This window comes from Carcharodon carcharias, chromosome 2 (genome assembly GCF_017639515.1).
Source record: "Carcharodon carcharias isolate sCarCar2 chromosome 2, sCarCar2.pri, whole genome shotgun sequence".
Taxonomy (NCBI): domain Eukaryota; kingdom Metazoa; phylum Chordata; class Chondrichthyes; order Lamniformes; family Lamnidae; genus Carcharodon; species Carcharodon carcharias.
Window position 1 is genome coordinate 175,367,691 of NC_054468.1, and position 18,491 is coordinate 175,386,181.

The following is an 18,491-nucleotide window of genomic DNA, read 5'->3' on the forward strand; positions in this document are numbered from 1 at the left end:
AACTCACCAAGGCTCCTTTGACAGTACCTTCCAAACTGTGATGTTGGCCACCTAGAAGGACAAGGGCAGCAGATGCATGAGAACACCGCCACCTGCAAGTTCCCTTCAAAGCCCACACCACCGTGACTTGGAAATATATTTTTTTTTTATTCATTCACAGGATGTGGGCTTTGCTGGCTGGGTCAGCACTTATTGCCCATCCCTAGTTGCCCTTGAGAAGGTGAGCTGCTTTCTTGAACTGCTGCAGTGGGTGTAGGTACACCCACAATGCTGTTAGGAAGGGAGTTCCAGGATTTTGACCCAGCGACAGTGAAGGAACGGCGATATATTTCCAATTTAGGATGGTATATCACCATTCCTTCACTGTCGCTGGGTCAAAATCCTGGAACCCCCTTCCTAACAGCACCATGGGTATACTAACACCACATGGGCCGCAGCAGTTCAAGAAGGTGGCCCAGTGCCACCTTCTCAAGGGCAATTAGCGGTGGGCAATAAATGCTGGCCTAGCCAGTGATGCCCACATTTTGAACAAATAAATAAGAAAAAAAAAGTCAAGTTTTCTGTCACCCCTTTTTAATCTTTCCCGTCTTGACTCTACCCATTTTCTTTATGCTTAGTTATGAAGCAGGTTGGGATGTTTGTTTGTATTGAAACTAGAGTAGCAATGCAAGATGTTTTTCAGTTTTCTTGTCTGCTGTTGTTTGACTCTTACACTGTATACTGACTGCAATTAGAATTGGGAAGGCGAAGAACTTAAAAATAGGAAAAGTTGACGAGCAGTTGGGCAGGGGCCTGGTGAGTGTTGGCAGTAGCTCTGGCTGGGTCAAGTCTAGGTCAAGTTACAAAGCTGTCCTGCTTGTTTACCTGTCTATCTGGAGTGTCGTCCATCCTACTGTTGTCCTCCCTCCTTTCTCCTAATTACTTTCTGAACAATCCGCTTACCTGCCTGCTCGCTCATATGATGATCCTACGCGAGCGCTTCTTGACTTGATCTAGAGTGCAGCAGCTACGTTACATGAGTGCCTCTGGCTTGCTGAAATATGAAATTGGACAGTAAGGGGCAGGAGGAAGTAGAGGAGGAGTGAAACTGAAACAATGAAGAAAAGTGAAAAATGAAGGAAGGGGGCAAAAGAGAACGAAGTATTAGACTAAGTTATGTAAGCATTTGAAAAGACCATCTTTAATTCAGTGGAAATTGCTCATTTTTTTATATCCCTCTAGCTTCGTCAACTCCATGCATCGAATTAAAGACTTTTGAAGGCGAAACAGCACTACACCTTGCTGCTAAATGTGGCCATTTAAAAATTGTTCAGATTCTGCTAAAGGCTGGGGCAGATCCGAATGCCGTCACTAATGAAAACATAACACCACTTTTTTTAGGTAAGGCACCAGAACCGTGGATGTTGGGCCATAGTTTTCAATGATAGGGCATCTAACAGTGTCTGTTGTTAGACTTGCCCTTGCACTTTTAGGATTTAAAATTTTTTGCATATCAAGTAGCTGAAAGTGAGAGCTGATACCATCGTAGGGAGGGAAAACGGGGCCAGAATTTTTCAGAGATGGCAGAAGTCTGCCTGCTGGGGCCAATAAAACCCCTGTTTGTGGCTAGTCAGGCGATTAGGGTGGGAGGGTAAGGGTAGGGGAGGTCTTGGTGCACACGTGCTGTTGCCATGCGGAGGGCCCTCTGTGGGCCAAAGAGAGCCCAAAAGAAACACCCCCGCCCCCTGCACAAAGTGCTAGTAGGTAAGAAATGCCCACGAAGGCAAAAAGTAGCTGCCCTTTGGCTACTTAAATGGTTAAATTAGGTTTGGGGTGGGCAGCTTGTCTATCATTCTTTCTGCTGCTGGCAAAATGACACCATGGCAGAAAGATGTCAGGCTTTCTATACCATTCTGACAGCCTTTCCACTTCCCAGCCTGTCCCCAAAAGGCAGGTGAAATTCAACCCTCGGCATTTGGGTCCTGAGTAAACAGGGCAAGCAATTGTGTACCTCCTTAACCAACCTGATTGAAAGATTATGAAATTAAGATTATGAAATTAACAGCACAAGTACTGAAAAGGAAATTAAATTAGGGTGGATAAATTCAATGTCAGTTCTGGCACAGAAAGTGGAATAGAAAGGAAAAGATTGGATTAAGAGAGAAAAAAGTGACAAAGGAAATGTAGAAAAGGTTAACTTTTAAATTTTTTAAATCTCCACAATTTAAACCTAAAGGACTGAGACTCTACAAGTGTAGTAGTTATTTCTGTGCCAATTTGGGATTGTTTATCAGTAATTAACACTTGTCAATTCCAATCCATTTTAACAGCATGGTGAGATTAGAGTTTCTGTGGTAAGTTTTTAGTTTGTATCCACTGTAATTAAAACTTTTTTATTCAGTATGTTTCAACAGTGAGACAGATAGTAAGTTGCTTTTGTCCACAGTGCTAATGGTAGACACTCAACACAGACTGCAATTTTTGAATATTTAAAATTGTGTTTGCACCTGCCCATTTGCCTGAAGTTGCTCTTCCATTTTGCCTTGCGTGATTTGTTATACTAGTTCTATATCTGTTATAATTTTTATTTTTCATAAAGTTTAAAGGAGTTCAATTTCTTTGAGCTTCTTCAGCCCCACTGACCACTGTAGGGATGAGGGCAGCATAAAATTTGATCACTAACTGCCTGGAAAGCTGCCTGTGGCTTTTTTTTTAACAACTAGCCAAGGCTCAGAACTCAAATTAATCTGATCACAGGTGTGACAAGGGTTATCTTTATGTACAATTTTTGTGTATAGACTAAATTGAATTTTTCATTTAAGCATCTGCATGTGTTGTAAAAACTAGCCTCAATAGGCCTGAGTGAAACACAATTTATTGAATACTCATGCCCTGATATAGTGGGGTGGTGTTGTATGTAGTCTCTTCCCTCTTTGTCATTTTAAAGCCCCAAAACTAGTATTTTGGTGTTGATTAACATTTCCTTCAGGTTTTTGTTTCATTAAGCTACTGAAAAATCTACGTAAGTTTAGAGACACTTTCTCCCAGTAAGGACACATCAGAGCTTGCCTTAGTCCAGAGCCAAAGCTTAGGGATCCCAAATGTGTGCAAGAGTAATAAAACAGGGTTGTGTCCCCCTCACAGGAACATTCTTGATCATCAGATAACTGATCAGGACATTTTTAAATCAATTTCCCTTTTTCTCTTTCATTCACACGTGTCCCTCCTTGATCTTTTTGCTGGCAGGACTGCACGGCATAAGCTTCTGGGAATTAATAGGATGTGCCAATGCAATTAGATAACAAAAATATACTTTGTCACACTTGAGGCACATGAGTTGCAGGAGATCTATTCTAAAAATAGAAGTGGCAAAAAAAACTTGCAGATTCTTTAAACCATTTATTTGCAATTTTAAAAGTATCAACCCACAAAATCAGAAGAAGCCATAATGAGTTTGATTCTAGATATAAAATTTCTGTTTTATATTTGGATTGCTATTTCAACTAGATAAGTCTTTACATAATGTAACCGGTATTTAAAATGCTTCCATTTATTTTCTATGTATTGATATGATTACTGTTTTAAATGCTACTATACTGGGCTGTAACTTCGGAGCTCCCCAGTGTCGGGTTTCATGGGGGAGTGGGGATCATGTCAAAGATGCGCTGGGGGACCCCTCTCAGAACTTCAGGTTTGCACGGCAATTGCCCAGAAGTGCAAACTTCCTCTGGGCAATTGCCCTGCTCTAGGAACCATCTGAAAATCGTAAACGTCAGATGGTTTTGGCTGTATTACACAAATAGTTACTCAGAACAAAGTTAGAATTGTCCTGGGTAATTATTGTAAAGACACAGAGCCCTGACTCCTGAGGGGTCTTCCCCTGTCCCCGACTACTCCCCCACATGGTGTTCCCTCCCCCGACTCCCCAAGGAATTTTCTCCAACCCCCTCCCCCAACCTGACCCAATTCTATTTCCCCCCGCACCCCACAAGGCCCAAGGCCCCCACAACCTGATCTAACCCCCAGTCTCACCAGTCCAAAGCCCTGCCCCTTCCTGACCTGACCGGATCTCCCTCCCGACCTCCTATCCCCGATCCACCCCAGGCCTCCAAATCCTGTCCACTTACTTTCTCCCTGGCCTGTCAGTTTCAATGGGACCTTTAAACTTACCTGGCTTATGGCAGCTGGTGCTGTAAAAAAAAAAGGGGGCGTGTCCTTCTTCACTCCGACAGAGCTGGACTGCGATGCTGAGCTTCAGAGACAGCTGCGTTGCTTGGATCTCGCCCAGCAAGAGTCGGAAGGACGGACGAGACAGGCATGGAAAAAATTTAGAGTAAATAATTGGGCATGGAGTGGCAATCCGATGCTGATTGCCACGCTGAGGAAGTTATGACCCATTGTTTCAAGTTGTTGGAAGAGAAATTTTGATTGTTTCAATTTTTCCACATTTCAAGCTACCGAGAAAGGCCACATTGCTGTTGCAAGGACACTTCTAAGGCATGGAGCAAGAATTAATGGACCCCATTCTGCGTGTTTATGGAGTGTTCTGCATCAAGCAGCTTATCAGGTACTATGACATTCATTATTTGCCCCCATGGGAAAGGACAAGTTTTGATGTAATGTTAAGATTGACGTGATTGCTAGAGTAATGTATTTATTTTGTTTTACATTCTTGAATGTATGTGGTGGTAGTGTTGGACTTTCTAGAAATGCTGAAGCTGATGATGTTCAGTGCTATTAAGTATTGAGTTCCAGGAACTTTTGACCCAGCGATGAAGAAATGTTGATATATGTCCAAGCCCAGATGGTGTTTGACTTGAAAAGTGAACTTGGAGACGTTAGTGTTCCCATGTACCTGCTGCCTTTGTCTATTACCTTTTTTGCATATGCCAGGCTATCTTTATTCTTTGTAGGATGCCTAACAGTGAATTATTCACCTGCTCCTCATTAGCTTTGCACTGCTTGCCATTTTAACAGATGTGTTCTAGCCAGCCAGTGATCAGGCAGGCAAGAGCCTTTCTGTCACGTAAAAGTCAGCATCTAATGACATTGTTCAGATCCTGACTGTATTTAATGCTGGATAGCCATGTTTTGTGCCTAACGCCAGCCTCATCAGGAGTACTAATGTGAAAGAGCAGCTTGTCTAGAAGCAAACGGCAAAGCTAATTTGTTTTTAGAAGGTTTCCTTGTGGGCATTGAGGAGTGGGAGAGACCATCACGTGAGTGCAAAAGGCGAGGCTTAAATAGTTGCACCATCTTCAGCCAAAAGGGCTAGATGGATGAGCCATGTAGGCCTCTTCCTGAAGTCCCCAACCTTCACTGAATGTGACATCAAGAAACAGATGAGTTTTCAGGATACAGCGAAGGCTGTCAGGTCCCAGTAGTGTGCCAGCTATAACTTTGAAGATTAGTTCTCCAGCGCTAGCTGTGCCCCCAGCTTAGCATTTCCACTACAGCTACAAAAGTGGCATCTGTCTAACAATATGGAAAATTGCCCAGTTGTGCCCTGTTGTCTAATTCCTCAAACATTAACCACCTTATCGACCTATTTTCAGTCAGCAAGAAAATGATTGAAGGAGTCCTCAGTGGCATACTAAATCACTGTCAACCTGCTCACTGGTGCAGAGTTTGAGTTCTGTCAGGTCTGCATATCTCCCCATCTCATACCAATCTTTGTCCAAACATGGACAAAAGAGTTGAATTCCAGAGGTGAGATGAGAGCACCTGACCTTGACATCAAGGTAGTATTCAACAGAGTGTAACATGAAGGAGCCCTAGTAAAACTAAAATCATTGGAGATCAGGGAGAAAGTTCTGCAGTTGCTGGAGTTATGCCTGGCCTGGGAAAATGGTGGAGGTTGTTGGAAGCAGCATTCTGGGGCATTGCTGCAGGAGTTATTCAGAGCTGTGACTCTGGCCCCACTATCTTCATCTGCTTCATTAAATAGCTTTTCTTCCATCATAAGGTCAGAAGGTTGGGGGTTGTGGAAGGTTGGGTGGGGGAAGAACATGTCATCTTCATCCAGTAAATATTGATTATTGATGCATTCTTGTCCAGATAGGACATCCACTTAAAGGTAGAATTTGTTTGAAGCAAGTAGACAAAAGAAAGCTGACCTGGTATCAATTGCTGAAATGTATGGTGGGGTGGGAAATGATAGAAGGAGCAAAAGTTATCCTGATGATTTTTCCATTAGCTGCACTCTGCGATTTTTATCTTGGCTGGTTGATATCTTGGCTAGTTCGTGAAAAAGGATCCAATAATAAGCCACTTATGATAAGACGTCAAAGTTTATGCAATATTTTTGCAAAATTTGTTAACAGTATCTCAGCACTTTGGTTCTTAATGTATCCACCTTTAACATCTTTTCAAATGTGCGATCCAAGTTTCTTGCAGTCAAAAGTATGCTTTAAAGCTTTATTTGTGATGTGCAAAAGCATTGTCTCCACTACGTTTGATTTAGCATTTTGACAGGTACTCCTGAAACTCACTTGGACCTCCTACCAAAACTTACTACTTGTTTCCCTTCACCCAAGTTTTCCTCCAATGAATGAAAATTAGATTTGAGCCAGCCAGTCCAGATACAGCTACCAGAACTTACCCAGAAGAAGATCCAGGAGGAAGAGAACATCTTTACAGAAGGAGATTTAGGACTGATAGCTCTCAGGAAAGTGAGGCAGCTAGTTCATTTATGACAACTCATAGGGATGAAGTCATATAAGTTCTGGAAACATTGCACAATATAAGCATGTAGACTTCAATTTACTTAATAGAATGGCTATCTAATGCTCCCAACTAGATGACTATCTGAACCCTAAATTAATCTCACTAGTTTGTAACAATTTTAGACATTGATCGCTATTGTACACTTATAATCAGCAAACAGTTAATGCTAAATTATTGTGGGGTCACTGAACTGCCATTGTAACCTCATTGTTTTTTGTCACTTAACCCTACCTGTCAATGTTCAAATTTAAAGTGCTAACTATGACTTTAGTGTTAATAAACAATTGTTCATGACTATGCTGTCTGACTACTTTGCTAATTTTTGAGAAAAGGTTAATTCGTTTACTTAGCTTGTGTGATCCTGATGAAAAGTTGGTTGTGTAAATGCCAATAAAATCTGGTTGAAGTAAGGAAGTTTGGTGAACCAAATTTAGCTGTAATGAACTTCTAGGCAAAGATTATATGACCCTAAAATGGTTCCTTGACAAGACTTTAAGGGGAAGGGGTCATGAATTTGACTGGTGCCCTTGTCATGGTATCAATCACAGTATTCTTGTCTATTTTCCCCTATCATCAATCAAGCCCGATTTAATAGCTGTGCTCTGTGTGTGTGTATATCAAAAAATTACCTATGGTAAAGTAATCACTCTTGAGCAGCTGAGCAAACTTTTTCTTGACTGCTTTTGACTGAAAAATTTAGACTTATGACTGCCTGGTAATTTAACTGAAAGGTTCTAGTGAATTGTCAAACTAGTTTTCACATTAACTTGGACAGGTCAGAACCATAGTTAACTTTAGAAATATCGTATCTGAAACCTTTGAATTATAATGTTTTGCAGGAACACTTAGACATATTGATGCTCTTGCTTGAAAAAGGGGCTGATAAAGAAGCCAGGGACGATTATGGAATTACACCATTGTTTCTTGCTGCTCAGTATGGAAAGCTGGAAAGTCTAAGAGTTCTTCTACAACATGGTAATTGTCCAGAATCTTAATACTTTCATCTAATGCAATAGTGCTGCTAATTTTGGAATGGGCTATTTTAAAATCATAGAATTGCAATTACACTGTTTGTATTTCTCTCCTGTAATGAGGTTATTGCTTTCAGTCTTCAAAATTATATAATTTCAATTCATGTTAAAAATGGCTCAGTCCTTAGAAATTAAGTAGCATAGTAAGTTAGCATGCTGTTTCATATTCGTGCATAACGTTTGCATGTTGACAGTGTTTCTGAAGTGTAAGTATTCTCTGCCAGCTGCAAGAACCTCACATGAATGTAGTGACAGTTCCAAATATACTTTTGGAATACCGTGACTATTTATTTCCTACTTAACAGTCACTGGTTTCCAAAAAATGATTCATTGTTTGAAGTGATTTGAGAAGTTTCCTCTTAATAAGATACTGAATGAGTACAAATATTTTTATTTTATAAAATATGTTTGGGCAACATAACCCAGTTCTTTGTGTTGTAACTTGACTGAGCTTGTAATAAGTATGAAAAAGCTATTTCAGTCAAAGGGTACAAGGGCAATGGAAGAATACATTCCAGTTTTCTTTATTGAGATTTTAATTAAGGTATGCTGTTGAGTGGCATAGAGATTTGTTCTGTATCTGAATGTTAACTTTTTTCTGGGATTACTTAGTGGCAAAATAGAAAGTTGTTCAATTGTCAGTACTTTATCTTGAGGAGAGTAATAGCAACACAAGGCCATTAGCTTCAAATTGACCCTTCTAATCCAGATATCAAAGCCAGGAAGCTCTCCCTTTTATTAATATACCTTTTGTTACTCTCACTGAGGCAATGGTGCTAATTCTCTGCAGTGGCAGAATTCAGCCAATAAGCAGGTTAGAACCAGAAAGAAAAGCAAATAAAACGAGAATCTGGAAAGAGCGAGTTGATAATGAAGAGAGTTTCCATGATGAGAAAAGCTTGAGGCAGAGAAAACCTCAGTAGCAGAGAAATGAGAAATAATTAATTTTAACCTGGGGAAGTGTGCAGATTTGGGTGCAGATGGGGGGTTAAAGTTGAGAAAAATGTTAGCATATTGGGAAGCTGGCTCCAATCCACCAACTTCCACATTTAACTGGAGTGCATTAGGCTGCTTGCTTGTAAAACTCCCTTGAGAGAGGTGAGTTACTTTTTAATATATGCTGATCACTCAATTAGAGCTCGACTTTAACTGATTTTCAAAAGTTAACAGAGCATCCATGTGTTTCTCGGGATTCCTAAAATGGGTCAATGAAAGCAAGTCAAGAGAATACAACAGAAATTGGCAAGTGCTGAACCAAACTGATGGAAACACAACAATAAATATTTGATAATCACAGCTGCTTTCTTACCTGCTGGTGGGAAAGAGTTTGTTCACAATACCTTTGCTGAGAGTTTACTTCCTACATTTTGTAAGATTTTGGCATTACATCAGGATAGCCGATACCTGGGCTGGCTTAGGACCTTGGATGAGGACAGTATTGCCAGCACCATCATACTGTTGAAAGGCCTGTGGCTAATCAGCAAAGAGGGCAGCAGCTCACTTGAGGCACTACCTGCGATAAAGTGTACACAGAGAGGTTGGGTTTCCTTGAAGTGGCCAAACAGCAGCTTTTCTGGAGACTGAGGTTGTCGTATCAGCTTGTGGCAAACAAATGCAGTCTCTTAGACTTGTTTCCTGTTGGGCATGCTTGGTGGCCATGTGTTAGCATAGAACCATTATGGCACGCAAGGAGACTTCGGCCCATCAAGTTCATGCCACTTCAGTAGAGCAATCCCTGCTATATTTCTGTAGCCCTGCAAGTTTATTTCTCTTAACTGCCCATCCAATTTTCTTTTGAAATCATTCATTGTCTCTGCTTCCACCACCCTCATAGGCAGAGAGTTCCAGGTCATTACCACCAGCTGTGTAAAACAGTTCTTCCATGCAACCCCAATGCATCCACTTGCTCAAAACCTTATATCTTTGTTCCCTAGACCTTGTACCATCAGCTAATGGGAATAGCTTTTCTTTGTCTACTTCATCTAAACCTGTCATAATCTTGTACACCTCTATGGGATCTCCCGTTAACCTCCTTTGCACCAAGGGGAACACCCCAGTTTCTCCAATCTAACCTTGCAGCTAAAATCCCTCATCCCTGGAACCATTCTGGTAGATCTGCATTGAGTTGTGGCCTAACTAGAGCTTCATAAAGGTTACACATAACTTCTTTATTTTTGTACTCAATACTCCTGTTTATAAAGCTTGAGATCCCGTATGCTTTGCTAACTGGTCTCAATATGACCTGCCATCTTCATAGATCAATGCATAAGAACCCCCAGGTTCTTCTGTTCCTGCATATTTTTTGGAATGGTACCATTAAGTCCATATTGCCTTTCCCTATCCCTTCTGCCAAAATACATCAGCTTGCAGTTCTGTGTGTTAAATGCCACCTGTCACTTGACTGCCCATTCTGCTGGACTGTCTATGGTTGTAAAGTTACCACTGCCCTCAGTTTTTGATATCTGGATCCTTTCTGGGCTCTTTAATACATGCAAGATATCCCAAAAAGTAGCCCACGAACGCATAAAACAGGTGACTGTTGGCTTGTTTGTCCATGCTGACCATTTTTTGCATTTCTTCTGTGATGATGCCAGTCAGAATGAGCTGGCACATATGTTTGCATCTCTGCTGGCTTCCCACATGCACAGGGTGTTATTGAGTGTACACATGTGGTAATCCAAATTTTAGACACATGCACGAAGGTCCTGTCAGAAGTTCCTGTTGGCCAGTCATTCAAAAAGGTGCCCTGTGTGAACAAGCAACTGTTTATCTCCTTTACCAGTCGGGTTAAAGAACTTTTGATGAATAGTACAGAGTCTGAACGAGAAAGTGCCAGATGGCTTATTGAATTCAATGTCAAATAACATTTAAGGCTATGGGCTAAGTGCTGGTAAATGGGATTAGGTAGGTAGGTCAGGTGTTTCTCATGTGTCGATGCAGACTCAATGGGCTGAAGGCCCTCTTCTGCACTCTGTGATTCTGTGAAATCAAGTACAGAAAGCGAAATACAGAAGGAAAAAAATATTGGATAGATAGAGGTCAGATAAATAAAACATTCATTTTTGTATTATTTAATTCTCCAACAATAATTGAAATCTGAACAAATGAAATTCCACACTTATAAAAGTTAATTTTCAGTGCCAGAGAGATTGTTTGGTAGTAAATAGGACTTGCCATGCCACTGAAAGGATATTCACATTTAATTGCCAAAGCCCTAACTTTCTTTGTGTTGCATTTAATCCATATTTGTACAGGAACCTCATGCCATTTGATTTTTTTGAGTGGTGAGTCAGAGTGAGAGATATCGCTTTTGGGAAGCTTTTGGAGGAGCTGGACAGTAACTTGTGATTTCTATGTTTAACTGGGGATGTGGAAACAGTTGAAGTAGCTGTCTGGTTTTACACTTTTACATGTAAATAATGGTGAGCTCTGTTTTGCCTGCACTATTTTACAGTAAAATCTGACCCATTATTTAGAACTATTAAGGTTTATTATATTTGTTTATATTTATTATACTATATTACTGGTATAACTGTATGATTGTGTACTGAATGCCCCACGAGAAATATGATATTGTCCATCATATGATCTGCCATTTTCTTCCAGATTCAATAATTATTCCCACGCCACTTAATTACTGGCCTGTAATTTCCGAGCTCCAGGGTGTCATAGCTGAGGGGTACCCCAAAGATGCGCTGCGTTGTGCACCCCCCCCCCCCCCCCAATAAATGACCCCAGCCCTGACCACCTGACCCACCACCCAGCTCCCGCCCCCACACCACATCCCCTGACCATCTCACTTCACCACCCCCTCCCCACCACCACCATACCAGTCCTACCCACTTACCTCACAAACTTCAACTTCACCCTGGCTACTCAAAGTGACTGATCCTTTAAACTTGGCTGCTTTGAGATAACTTGTCTACAAGAATCACATTAGTGAATATTTACCCAAAGTGGTAAAATTCTTAGAGTGGTGGAAGAGAGTGCAGCTACAGAAATCTTTAAATGTAGAAGTACATGTAATAAAGTCACTAAAAAAGGCAATTGGATTTTCCACATTGGGATTTGAGGCATTAATTTGGCCACAGCTGGAGTAGTGCATTATAAGAAGGATATTGTAGCCATTGGAAATGTACAGCAAAGGCTCACTAGAACAATATTGGAAAAAAGTTATAGTCATGAAGAAAGTCTCAAAATGTGACTTCTTTCTGCAACAGGCAAAGCTGAGACATCCAGGAGGGAGTTTCAAAATCATAAACATTTTTGAGGATAAAAATGTGAATAATTGTTTCCAATTGTTGCTGAATTATAACTTGTATTACCACTAGAAGAATGAAGGGGGAAGTGAGAAAAAATGTTTCCTTAGAGTCATTATATAAGGAAATGCTTTGTCAAGCGGATAGAGATTCTTTTATGCACTGATTCTATTTTTGTTTTTAATTATGATTTATGATGCACTAACTTGCTATATGATTTAATAGATCTAAGCTCTGCAGTCCTGCCACATCCAGTTGTGAATGATGGTGGACAATTAAACAACTCACTGGAGGAGGAAGCTGCACAAATATCCCCCTCCTCAATGATGTGGGAGCCCAGCACATCAGTACAAAAGATAAGGCTGAAGTATTTGCTACAACCTTTAACCAGAAGTGCCAAGTGGATAATTCAACTCTGCCTCCTCCAGTGGTCCCCAGCATCACAGGTGCCAGTCTTCAGCTAATTCGATTCACTCCCCGTGATATCAAGAAACGCTGAAAGCACTGGAAACTGCAAAGGCTATGGGCCCTGACAATATTCAGGCAATGGTGCTGAAGACTTGTGCTCCAGAGCTTGCCGCGCCTCTAGCCGAGCTGTTCCAGTACAGCTACAACACTGGCATCTACCCAGCTATGTGGAAAATTGCCCGGGTATGTCCTGTCCACAAAAAGCAGGACAAGTGCAACCCAGCCATTTACCGCCCCATCAGTCTATTCTCGATCATCAGTAAAGTAATGGAAGGGATCATCAACAGTGCTATCAAGTGGCACTTGCTTAGCAATAACCTGCTCACTGATACCTAGCTTGGGTTCTGCCAAGGCCACTCAGCCCCTGATCTCATTACACCCCTGGTTCAAACGTAGACAAGAGAGCTGAATTCCCGAGGTGAGAGTGACTGCCCTTGACATCAAGGCTGCAAATGACTGAGTGTGGCATCAAGGAGTCCTAGCAAAACTGGAACCAATGGGAGTCGGGGAAAACACTCGGCTGCTTGGAGTCATACCAAGCAATAAGGAAGATGGTTGTGGTTGTTGGAGGTCAATCATCTCAGCTGCAGGATATTACTGCAGGGATCCCTCAGAGTAGTGTCCTAGGCTCAACCATCTTCAGCTGCTTCACCAATGACCTTCCTTCCATCATAAGGTCAGAAGTGGGGATGATTGCACAATGTTTAACACCATTCACGACGACTCAGATACTGAAGCAGTCCATGTCCAAATGCAGCAAGATCAGGACAATATCCAGGCTTGGGCTGACAAGTGGCAAGTAACATTCATGCCACACAAGTGCCAGGCAATGACCATCTCCAACAAGAGAGAATCCAACCATCTCCCCTTGATATTCAATGGCATTACCATCACTGAATCCCCCACTATCAACATCCTGGGGGTTACCATTGACCAGAAACTGAACTGGACTAGCCATATAAATACTGTGGCTACAAGAGCAGGTCAGAGGCTAGGAATAGTGCAATGAGTAACTCAGCTCCTGACTCCCCAAAGCCTGTCCACCATCTACAGGGCACAAGTCAGAAGTGTGATGGAATATTCCCCACTTGCCTGGATGAGTGCAGCTCCCGCAATACATGAAGCTTGACACCGTCCAGGACAAAGCAGCCTGCTTGCTTGGCATCACCTCCACAAACGTTCACTCCCTCCACCACTGATGTACAGTAGCAGCCATGTGTACCATCTGCAAGATGCACTGCAGGAATTCACCAAGGCTTCTTCGACAGCACCTTCCAAACCCATGACCACTACCATCTAGAAGGACAAGGGCAGCAGATAGATGGGAACACAACTACCTGGAATTTCCCCTCCAAGCCACTCACTATCCTGACTTGGAAATATATCGCTATTCCTTCACTGTTGCTGGGTCAAAATCCTGGAACACACTTCCTAACAGCACTGTGGGCGTACCTACACTACATGGACTGCAGCAGTTCAAGAAGGCAGCTCACCACCACCTCAATTGTGACTAGGGATTGGCAATAAATGCTGGGCCAGCCAGCAAAGCCCACATTCTGTGAATGAAAAAACCGCTCTGCGTAGTAAATTTGACTGATATTCTTGGTCTAGGCACGTATTAGCAAACAAGGAACAACCAACACAAAAGCAAAATACTGTAGGTGCTGGAAATCTGAAATAAAAACAGAAAATGCTGGAAATACTCAGCAGGTCAGGCAGCATCTGTGCAGAGAAACAGATTAACATTTTGGGTTGATGACCCTTCATCAGAACTGAGGAAAGATAGAAATGTAATAGGTTTTAAGCAAGTGAAGGCTGGGAGTGGGGCTGCGGGAAGCACCGGGTAAGGAAAAAAGGAAGGTATGTGAAAGGGTGGAGGGCAAGAGAAATTAAGTGACAAAAGCTTACATGGTACAAAAGCCAAAGTGAGTGGTAATGTGACAAGTAAAGAAACAAAAATGTGTCCAGTTGAGGTGTGACTGACTATTCAAAAAACCTGTTGCATTTCTATCTTTCCTCAGTTCTAATAAAGGGTCATCAACCTGAAACTTTAGCTCTGTTTCTATCCATAGATGCTGCCTTATCTTCTGAGTGTTTCCAGCATTTCCTGTTCATGTTTTTTATTACAAGATAAAACTGTTAGTTCCTTTCTACTTTTTGGGGTAGCCAAGAGAATGTGGTAGGTGTTTCATTTACTTTCAGCTGAAATTATACACAAGTTTTTTTATTCATTCGTGGGATGTTGGCTTCGGTGGCTGGGCTGGCATTTATTGCCCATCCCTAGTTGCCCTTGAGAAGGTGGTGGTGAGCTGCCTTCTTGAACCGCTGCAGTCCAAGCACTGTAAGGAAGGGAGTTCAGAATTTTGACCCAGCGATAATGAAGGAATGGCGATATATTTCCATGTCAGAATAGTGAGCGACTTGAAGGGGAACTTCCAGGTGGTTGTATTTCCATCTATCTGCTGCCTTTGTCTTTCTAGATGGTACTAGTTGTGGGTTTGGAAGGTGCTGTCGAAGGAGCCTTGGTGAGTTCCTGCAGTACATCTTGTAGATGGTACATACTGCTGCTACTGTGTGTCAGTGGTGAAAGGAGGGAATGGTTGTGGATGTGGTGCCAATCAAGTGGGCAGCTTTGTCTTGGCTAGTGTCAAGTTCTTGTGTTGTGGGAGCTGCATTAATTCAGGCAAGTGGAGAGTATTCCATCGCACTCCTGAAGTGTGCCTTATATGTATAGATAATGGACAGGCTTTGGGGAGTCAGGCGGTGTTACTCGTCACTTGACTCCTAGCCTCTGACCTACTCTTCTTGCCACAGTATTTATATGGCTAGTCCAGTTCAGTTTCTGGTCAATGGCAAGCCCCAGGATGTTGATAGTGGGGGATTCAGTGATGGTGATGCCATTGAACATCAAGGGGCGATGGTTAGATACTCTCTTGTTGGAGATGGTCATTGCCTGGCCCTTGCCACTTGTCAGCCCAAGCGAGGATGTTGTCCAGGTCTTGCTGCATTTGGACGTGGACTGCTTCAGTCTCTGAGGAGTCCTGAGTGATGCTAAACATTGCACATCAGTAGTGAACATCCCCACTTCTGACCTTATGATGGAAGGAAGGAAGGTCATTGATGAAGCAGCTGAAGATGGCTGGGCCTAGGACACTACCCTGAGGAGCTCCTGCAGTGATGTCCTGGAGCTGAGATGATTGACCTCCCACAACCACAACCATCTTCCTTTGTGCTCGGTATGACTCCAACCAGCAAAGAGTTTTCCTCCGATTCCCATTGATTCCAGTTTTGCTAAGGCTGCTTGAGGCCACAGTCAGTCAAATGTGGCCCTGTTGTCAAGGGCAGTCACTCTCACCTCACCTCGGGAGTTCAGCTCTTTTTTTGTCCATGTTTGAGCCAAGGCTTAATGAGGTCAGGAGCTGAATGGCCCTGGCAGAACCCAAACTAGGCATCAGTGAGCAGGTTATTGCTAAGCAAGTGCCATTTGACAGCACTGTTGATGACCCCTTCCATTACTGATGATCAAGAGTAGACTGATGGGTGGTAATTGCCGTGTTGGATTTGTCCTACTTTTAGTGTACAGGACATACCTGGGCAATTTTCCACATAGCTGGGTAGATGCCAGTGTTGTAGCTGTACTGGAACAGCTTGGTTAGGGGCGCAGCAAGTTCTGGAGCACAAGTCTCCAGTACTATTGCCAGGATATTGTCAGGACCCATTGCTTTTGCAGTATCCAGTGCCTTCAGCCATTTCTTGATATCACGTGGAGTGAATCGAATTAGCTGAAGACTGGCATCTGTGATGCTGGGGACCTCCGGAGGAAGTCGAGATGGATCATCCATTTGATGCTTCTGGTTGAAGATTGCTGCGAATGCTTCAGCCTTATCTTTTGCACTGATGTGCTGGCTCCCTCATCATTGAAGATGGGGATATTTGTGGAGCCGCCTCCTTCAGTGAGTTGCTTAATTGTCCATCACCATTCACAACTGGATGTGGCAGGACTACAGAGCTTAGATCTGGTCTGATCGCTTAGCTCTGTCTATCACTTGCTACTTATGCTGTTTGGCATGCAAGTAATTCTGTGTTGTAGCTTCACCAGGTTGACATCTCATTTCTCGGTATGCCTGGTGTTGCTCCTGACATGTCCTCCTGCACTCTTCGTTGAACCAGGGTTGATTCCCTGGCTTTAAGTTAATGGTAGAGTGGGGGATATGCCAGGCCATAAGGTTACAGATTGTGGCTGAGTACAATTCTGCTGCTGATGGCCCACAGTGCCGCATGCATGCCCATCCTTGAGTTGCTAGATCTGTTTGAACTCTATCCGATTTAGCATGGTGGTAGTGCCACACAACACAATGGAAGGTACCTTCCATGTGATGGCGGGAATTTCGTCTCAGCAATGACTGTGTGGTGGTCACTCATACTGACACTGCCACAGACAGGTGCATCTGTGTCAGGCAGGTTGGTGAGGTTGAGGCCAAGAATGTTTTTCCCTCTTGGTTCCCTCACTGCTGCCGCAGACCCATTCTAGCAGCTATGTCCTTTAGGACTAGGCCAGCTCAGTCAGTAGTGGTGCTACTGAGCCACTCTTGGTGATGAACATTGAAGTCCTCCACCCAGAATAAATCTGTGCCCTTGCCACCCTCAGTGCTTCCTCCAACTGAAGATCAATGTGGAGGAGCACTGGTTCATCAACTGAGGGAGGGCGGTACGTGGAATCAGGAGGTTTCCTTGCCCATGATAGACCTGATGCCATGAGACTTCAAAAGGTTCAGAGTCAATGTTTTGGACTCACGGGGTGACTCCCTCTCGACTCTATACCACTGTGCCTCCACTTCTGCTGGGTCTGTCTAGCTGGTGCTACAGGACATACCCAAGGATGGTGATCGTGGCGTTTGGGACATTATCTGTCATCCTCATGAAATCATATCTTACAATGTCAGGCTGTTACTTGACTAGTCTGAGAGACTGCTCTCCTAATTTTGGCACTTGTCCCCAGATGTTAGGAAGGAGGACTTTGCAGGGTCGACAGGGCTGTAATTGCTGTTGTTGTTTCTGGTGCCTAGGTTGATGCCAGGTGGTCCGTCCGGTTTCATTTCTTTTTTGTGACTTTGTTGTGGTTTGTTGCAACTGAGTGGCTTGCTAGGCTATTTCAAGGGCATTTAAGAGCCAACCACATCACTGTGGGTCTGGAGTCACGTGTAGGCCAGACCAGGTAAGGATGATATATTTCCTTCCCTAAAGGACATTAATTACCCGGTATTATGTTAGGTGGGTGGGGTGAGTTAACAAGGCAAGGGATTATACTATGAATGGTAGGACCCTGGAAAGTACTGAAGACCAGAGGGACTTTGGTGTGCATATCCACAGATCCCTGAAGGTAGCAGGGCAGGTAGATAAGATGGTTAAGAAGGCATATGGGATGCTTGCCTTCATTAGCCAAGGCATAGAATACAAGAGCAGGGAGGTTATGCTGGAACTGTATAAAATGCTGGTTTGGCCACAACTGGAGTACTGTGTGCAGTTCCAGTCACCACATTATAGGAAGGATGTGATTGCACTGGATAGGATTGCACTGCAGAGGAGAGTTAACAGAATGCTGCCTGGGCTGGAGGGTCTGAGCTCTGTGGAATGATTGGATAAGCTGGGGTTGTTTTCCTTGGAGCAGTGAAGGTTGAGAGAGAACCTGATAGAGATGTATAAGATTATGAGGGACATAGGGTGGATAGGAAGGCACTTTTTCCATTAGGTGAAGGGTCAATAATCAGGTGACATAGATTTAAGGTAAGAGGTAGAAGGCTAAGAGGGAAGGTGAGGAGAAGTTTTTTTTTCACCCAGAGGGTGGTGGGAGTCTGGAACTCTGCCTGAACGGTAGTTGAGTCAGAGAAACTTGTAACATTTAAGAAGTATTTAGATATTCACTTGCATTGCCATAGCTTCCAGGGCTATGGGCTGAGCGTTGGAAAATGGGATTAGTGTAGTCAGATCTTTGACCTGTGTGGACGCAATGGGCTGAATGGCCATCTCC

General features: G+C 43.0%; 1 protein-coding gene across 7 annotated transcripts in view; it reads left to right on the forward strand.

The window, feature by feature from the left end:
• asb3 (ankyrin repeat and SOCS box containing 3) overlaps nt 1–18,491 on the forward strand; it is a 100,081-nt gene that overhangs the window by 15,279 nt on the left and 66,311 nt on the right. For 4 of the 7 annotated variants that reach the window (XM_041217453.1, XM_041217440.1, XM_041217447.1 and 1 more), the window contains exons 3-6: nt 1,222–1,380; nt 4,434–4,546; nt 7,545–7,680; nt 10,991–11,020. In XM_041217453.1, the coding sequence (XP_041073387.1) occupies nt 1,222–1,380; nt 4,434–4,546; nt 7,545–7,680; nt 10,991–11,020 (438 nt within the window). The remainder of the gene's footprint in view (nt 1–1,221; nt 1,381–4,433; nt 4,547–7,544; nt 7,681–10,990; nt 11,021–18,491) is intronic. The other 3 variants (XM_041217478.1, XM_041217469.1, XM_041217459.1) reach the window with 2 other exon arrangements.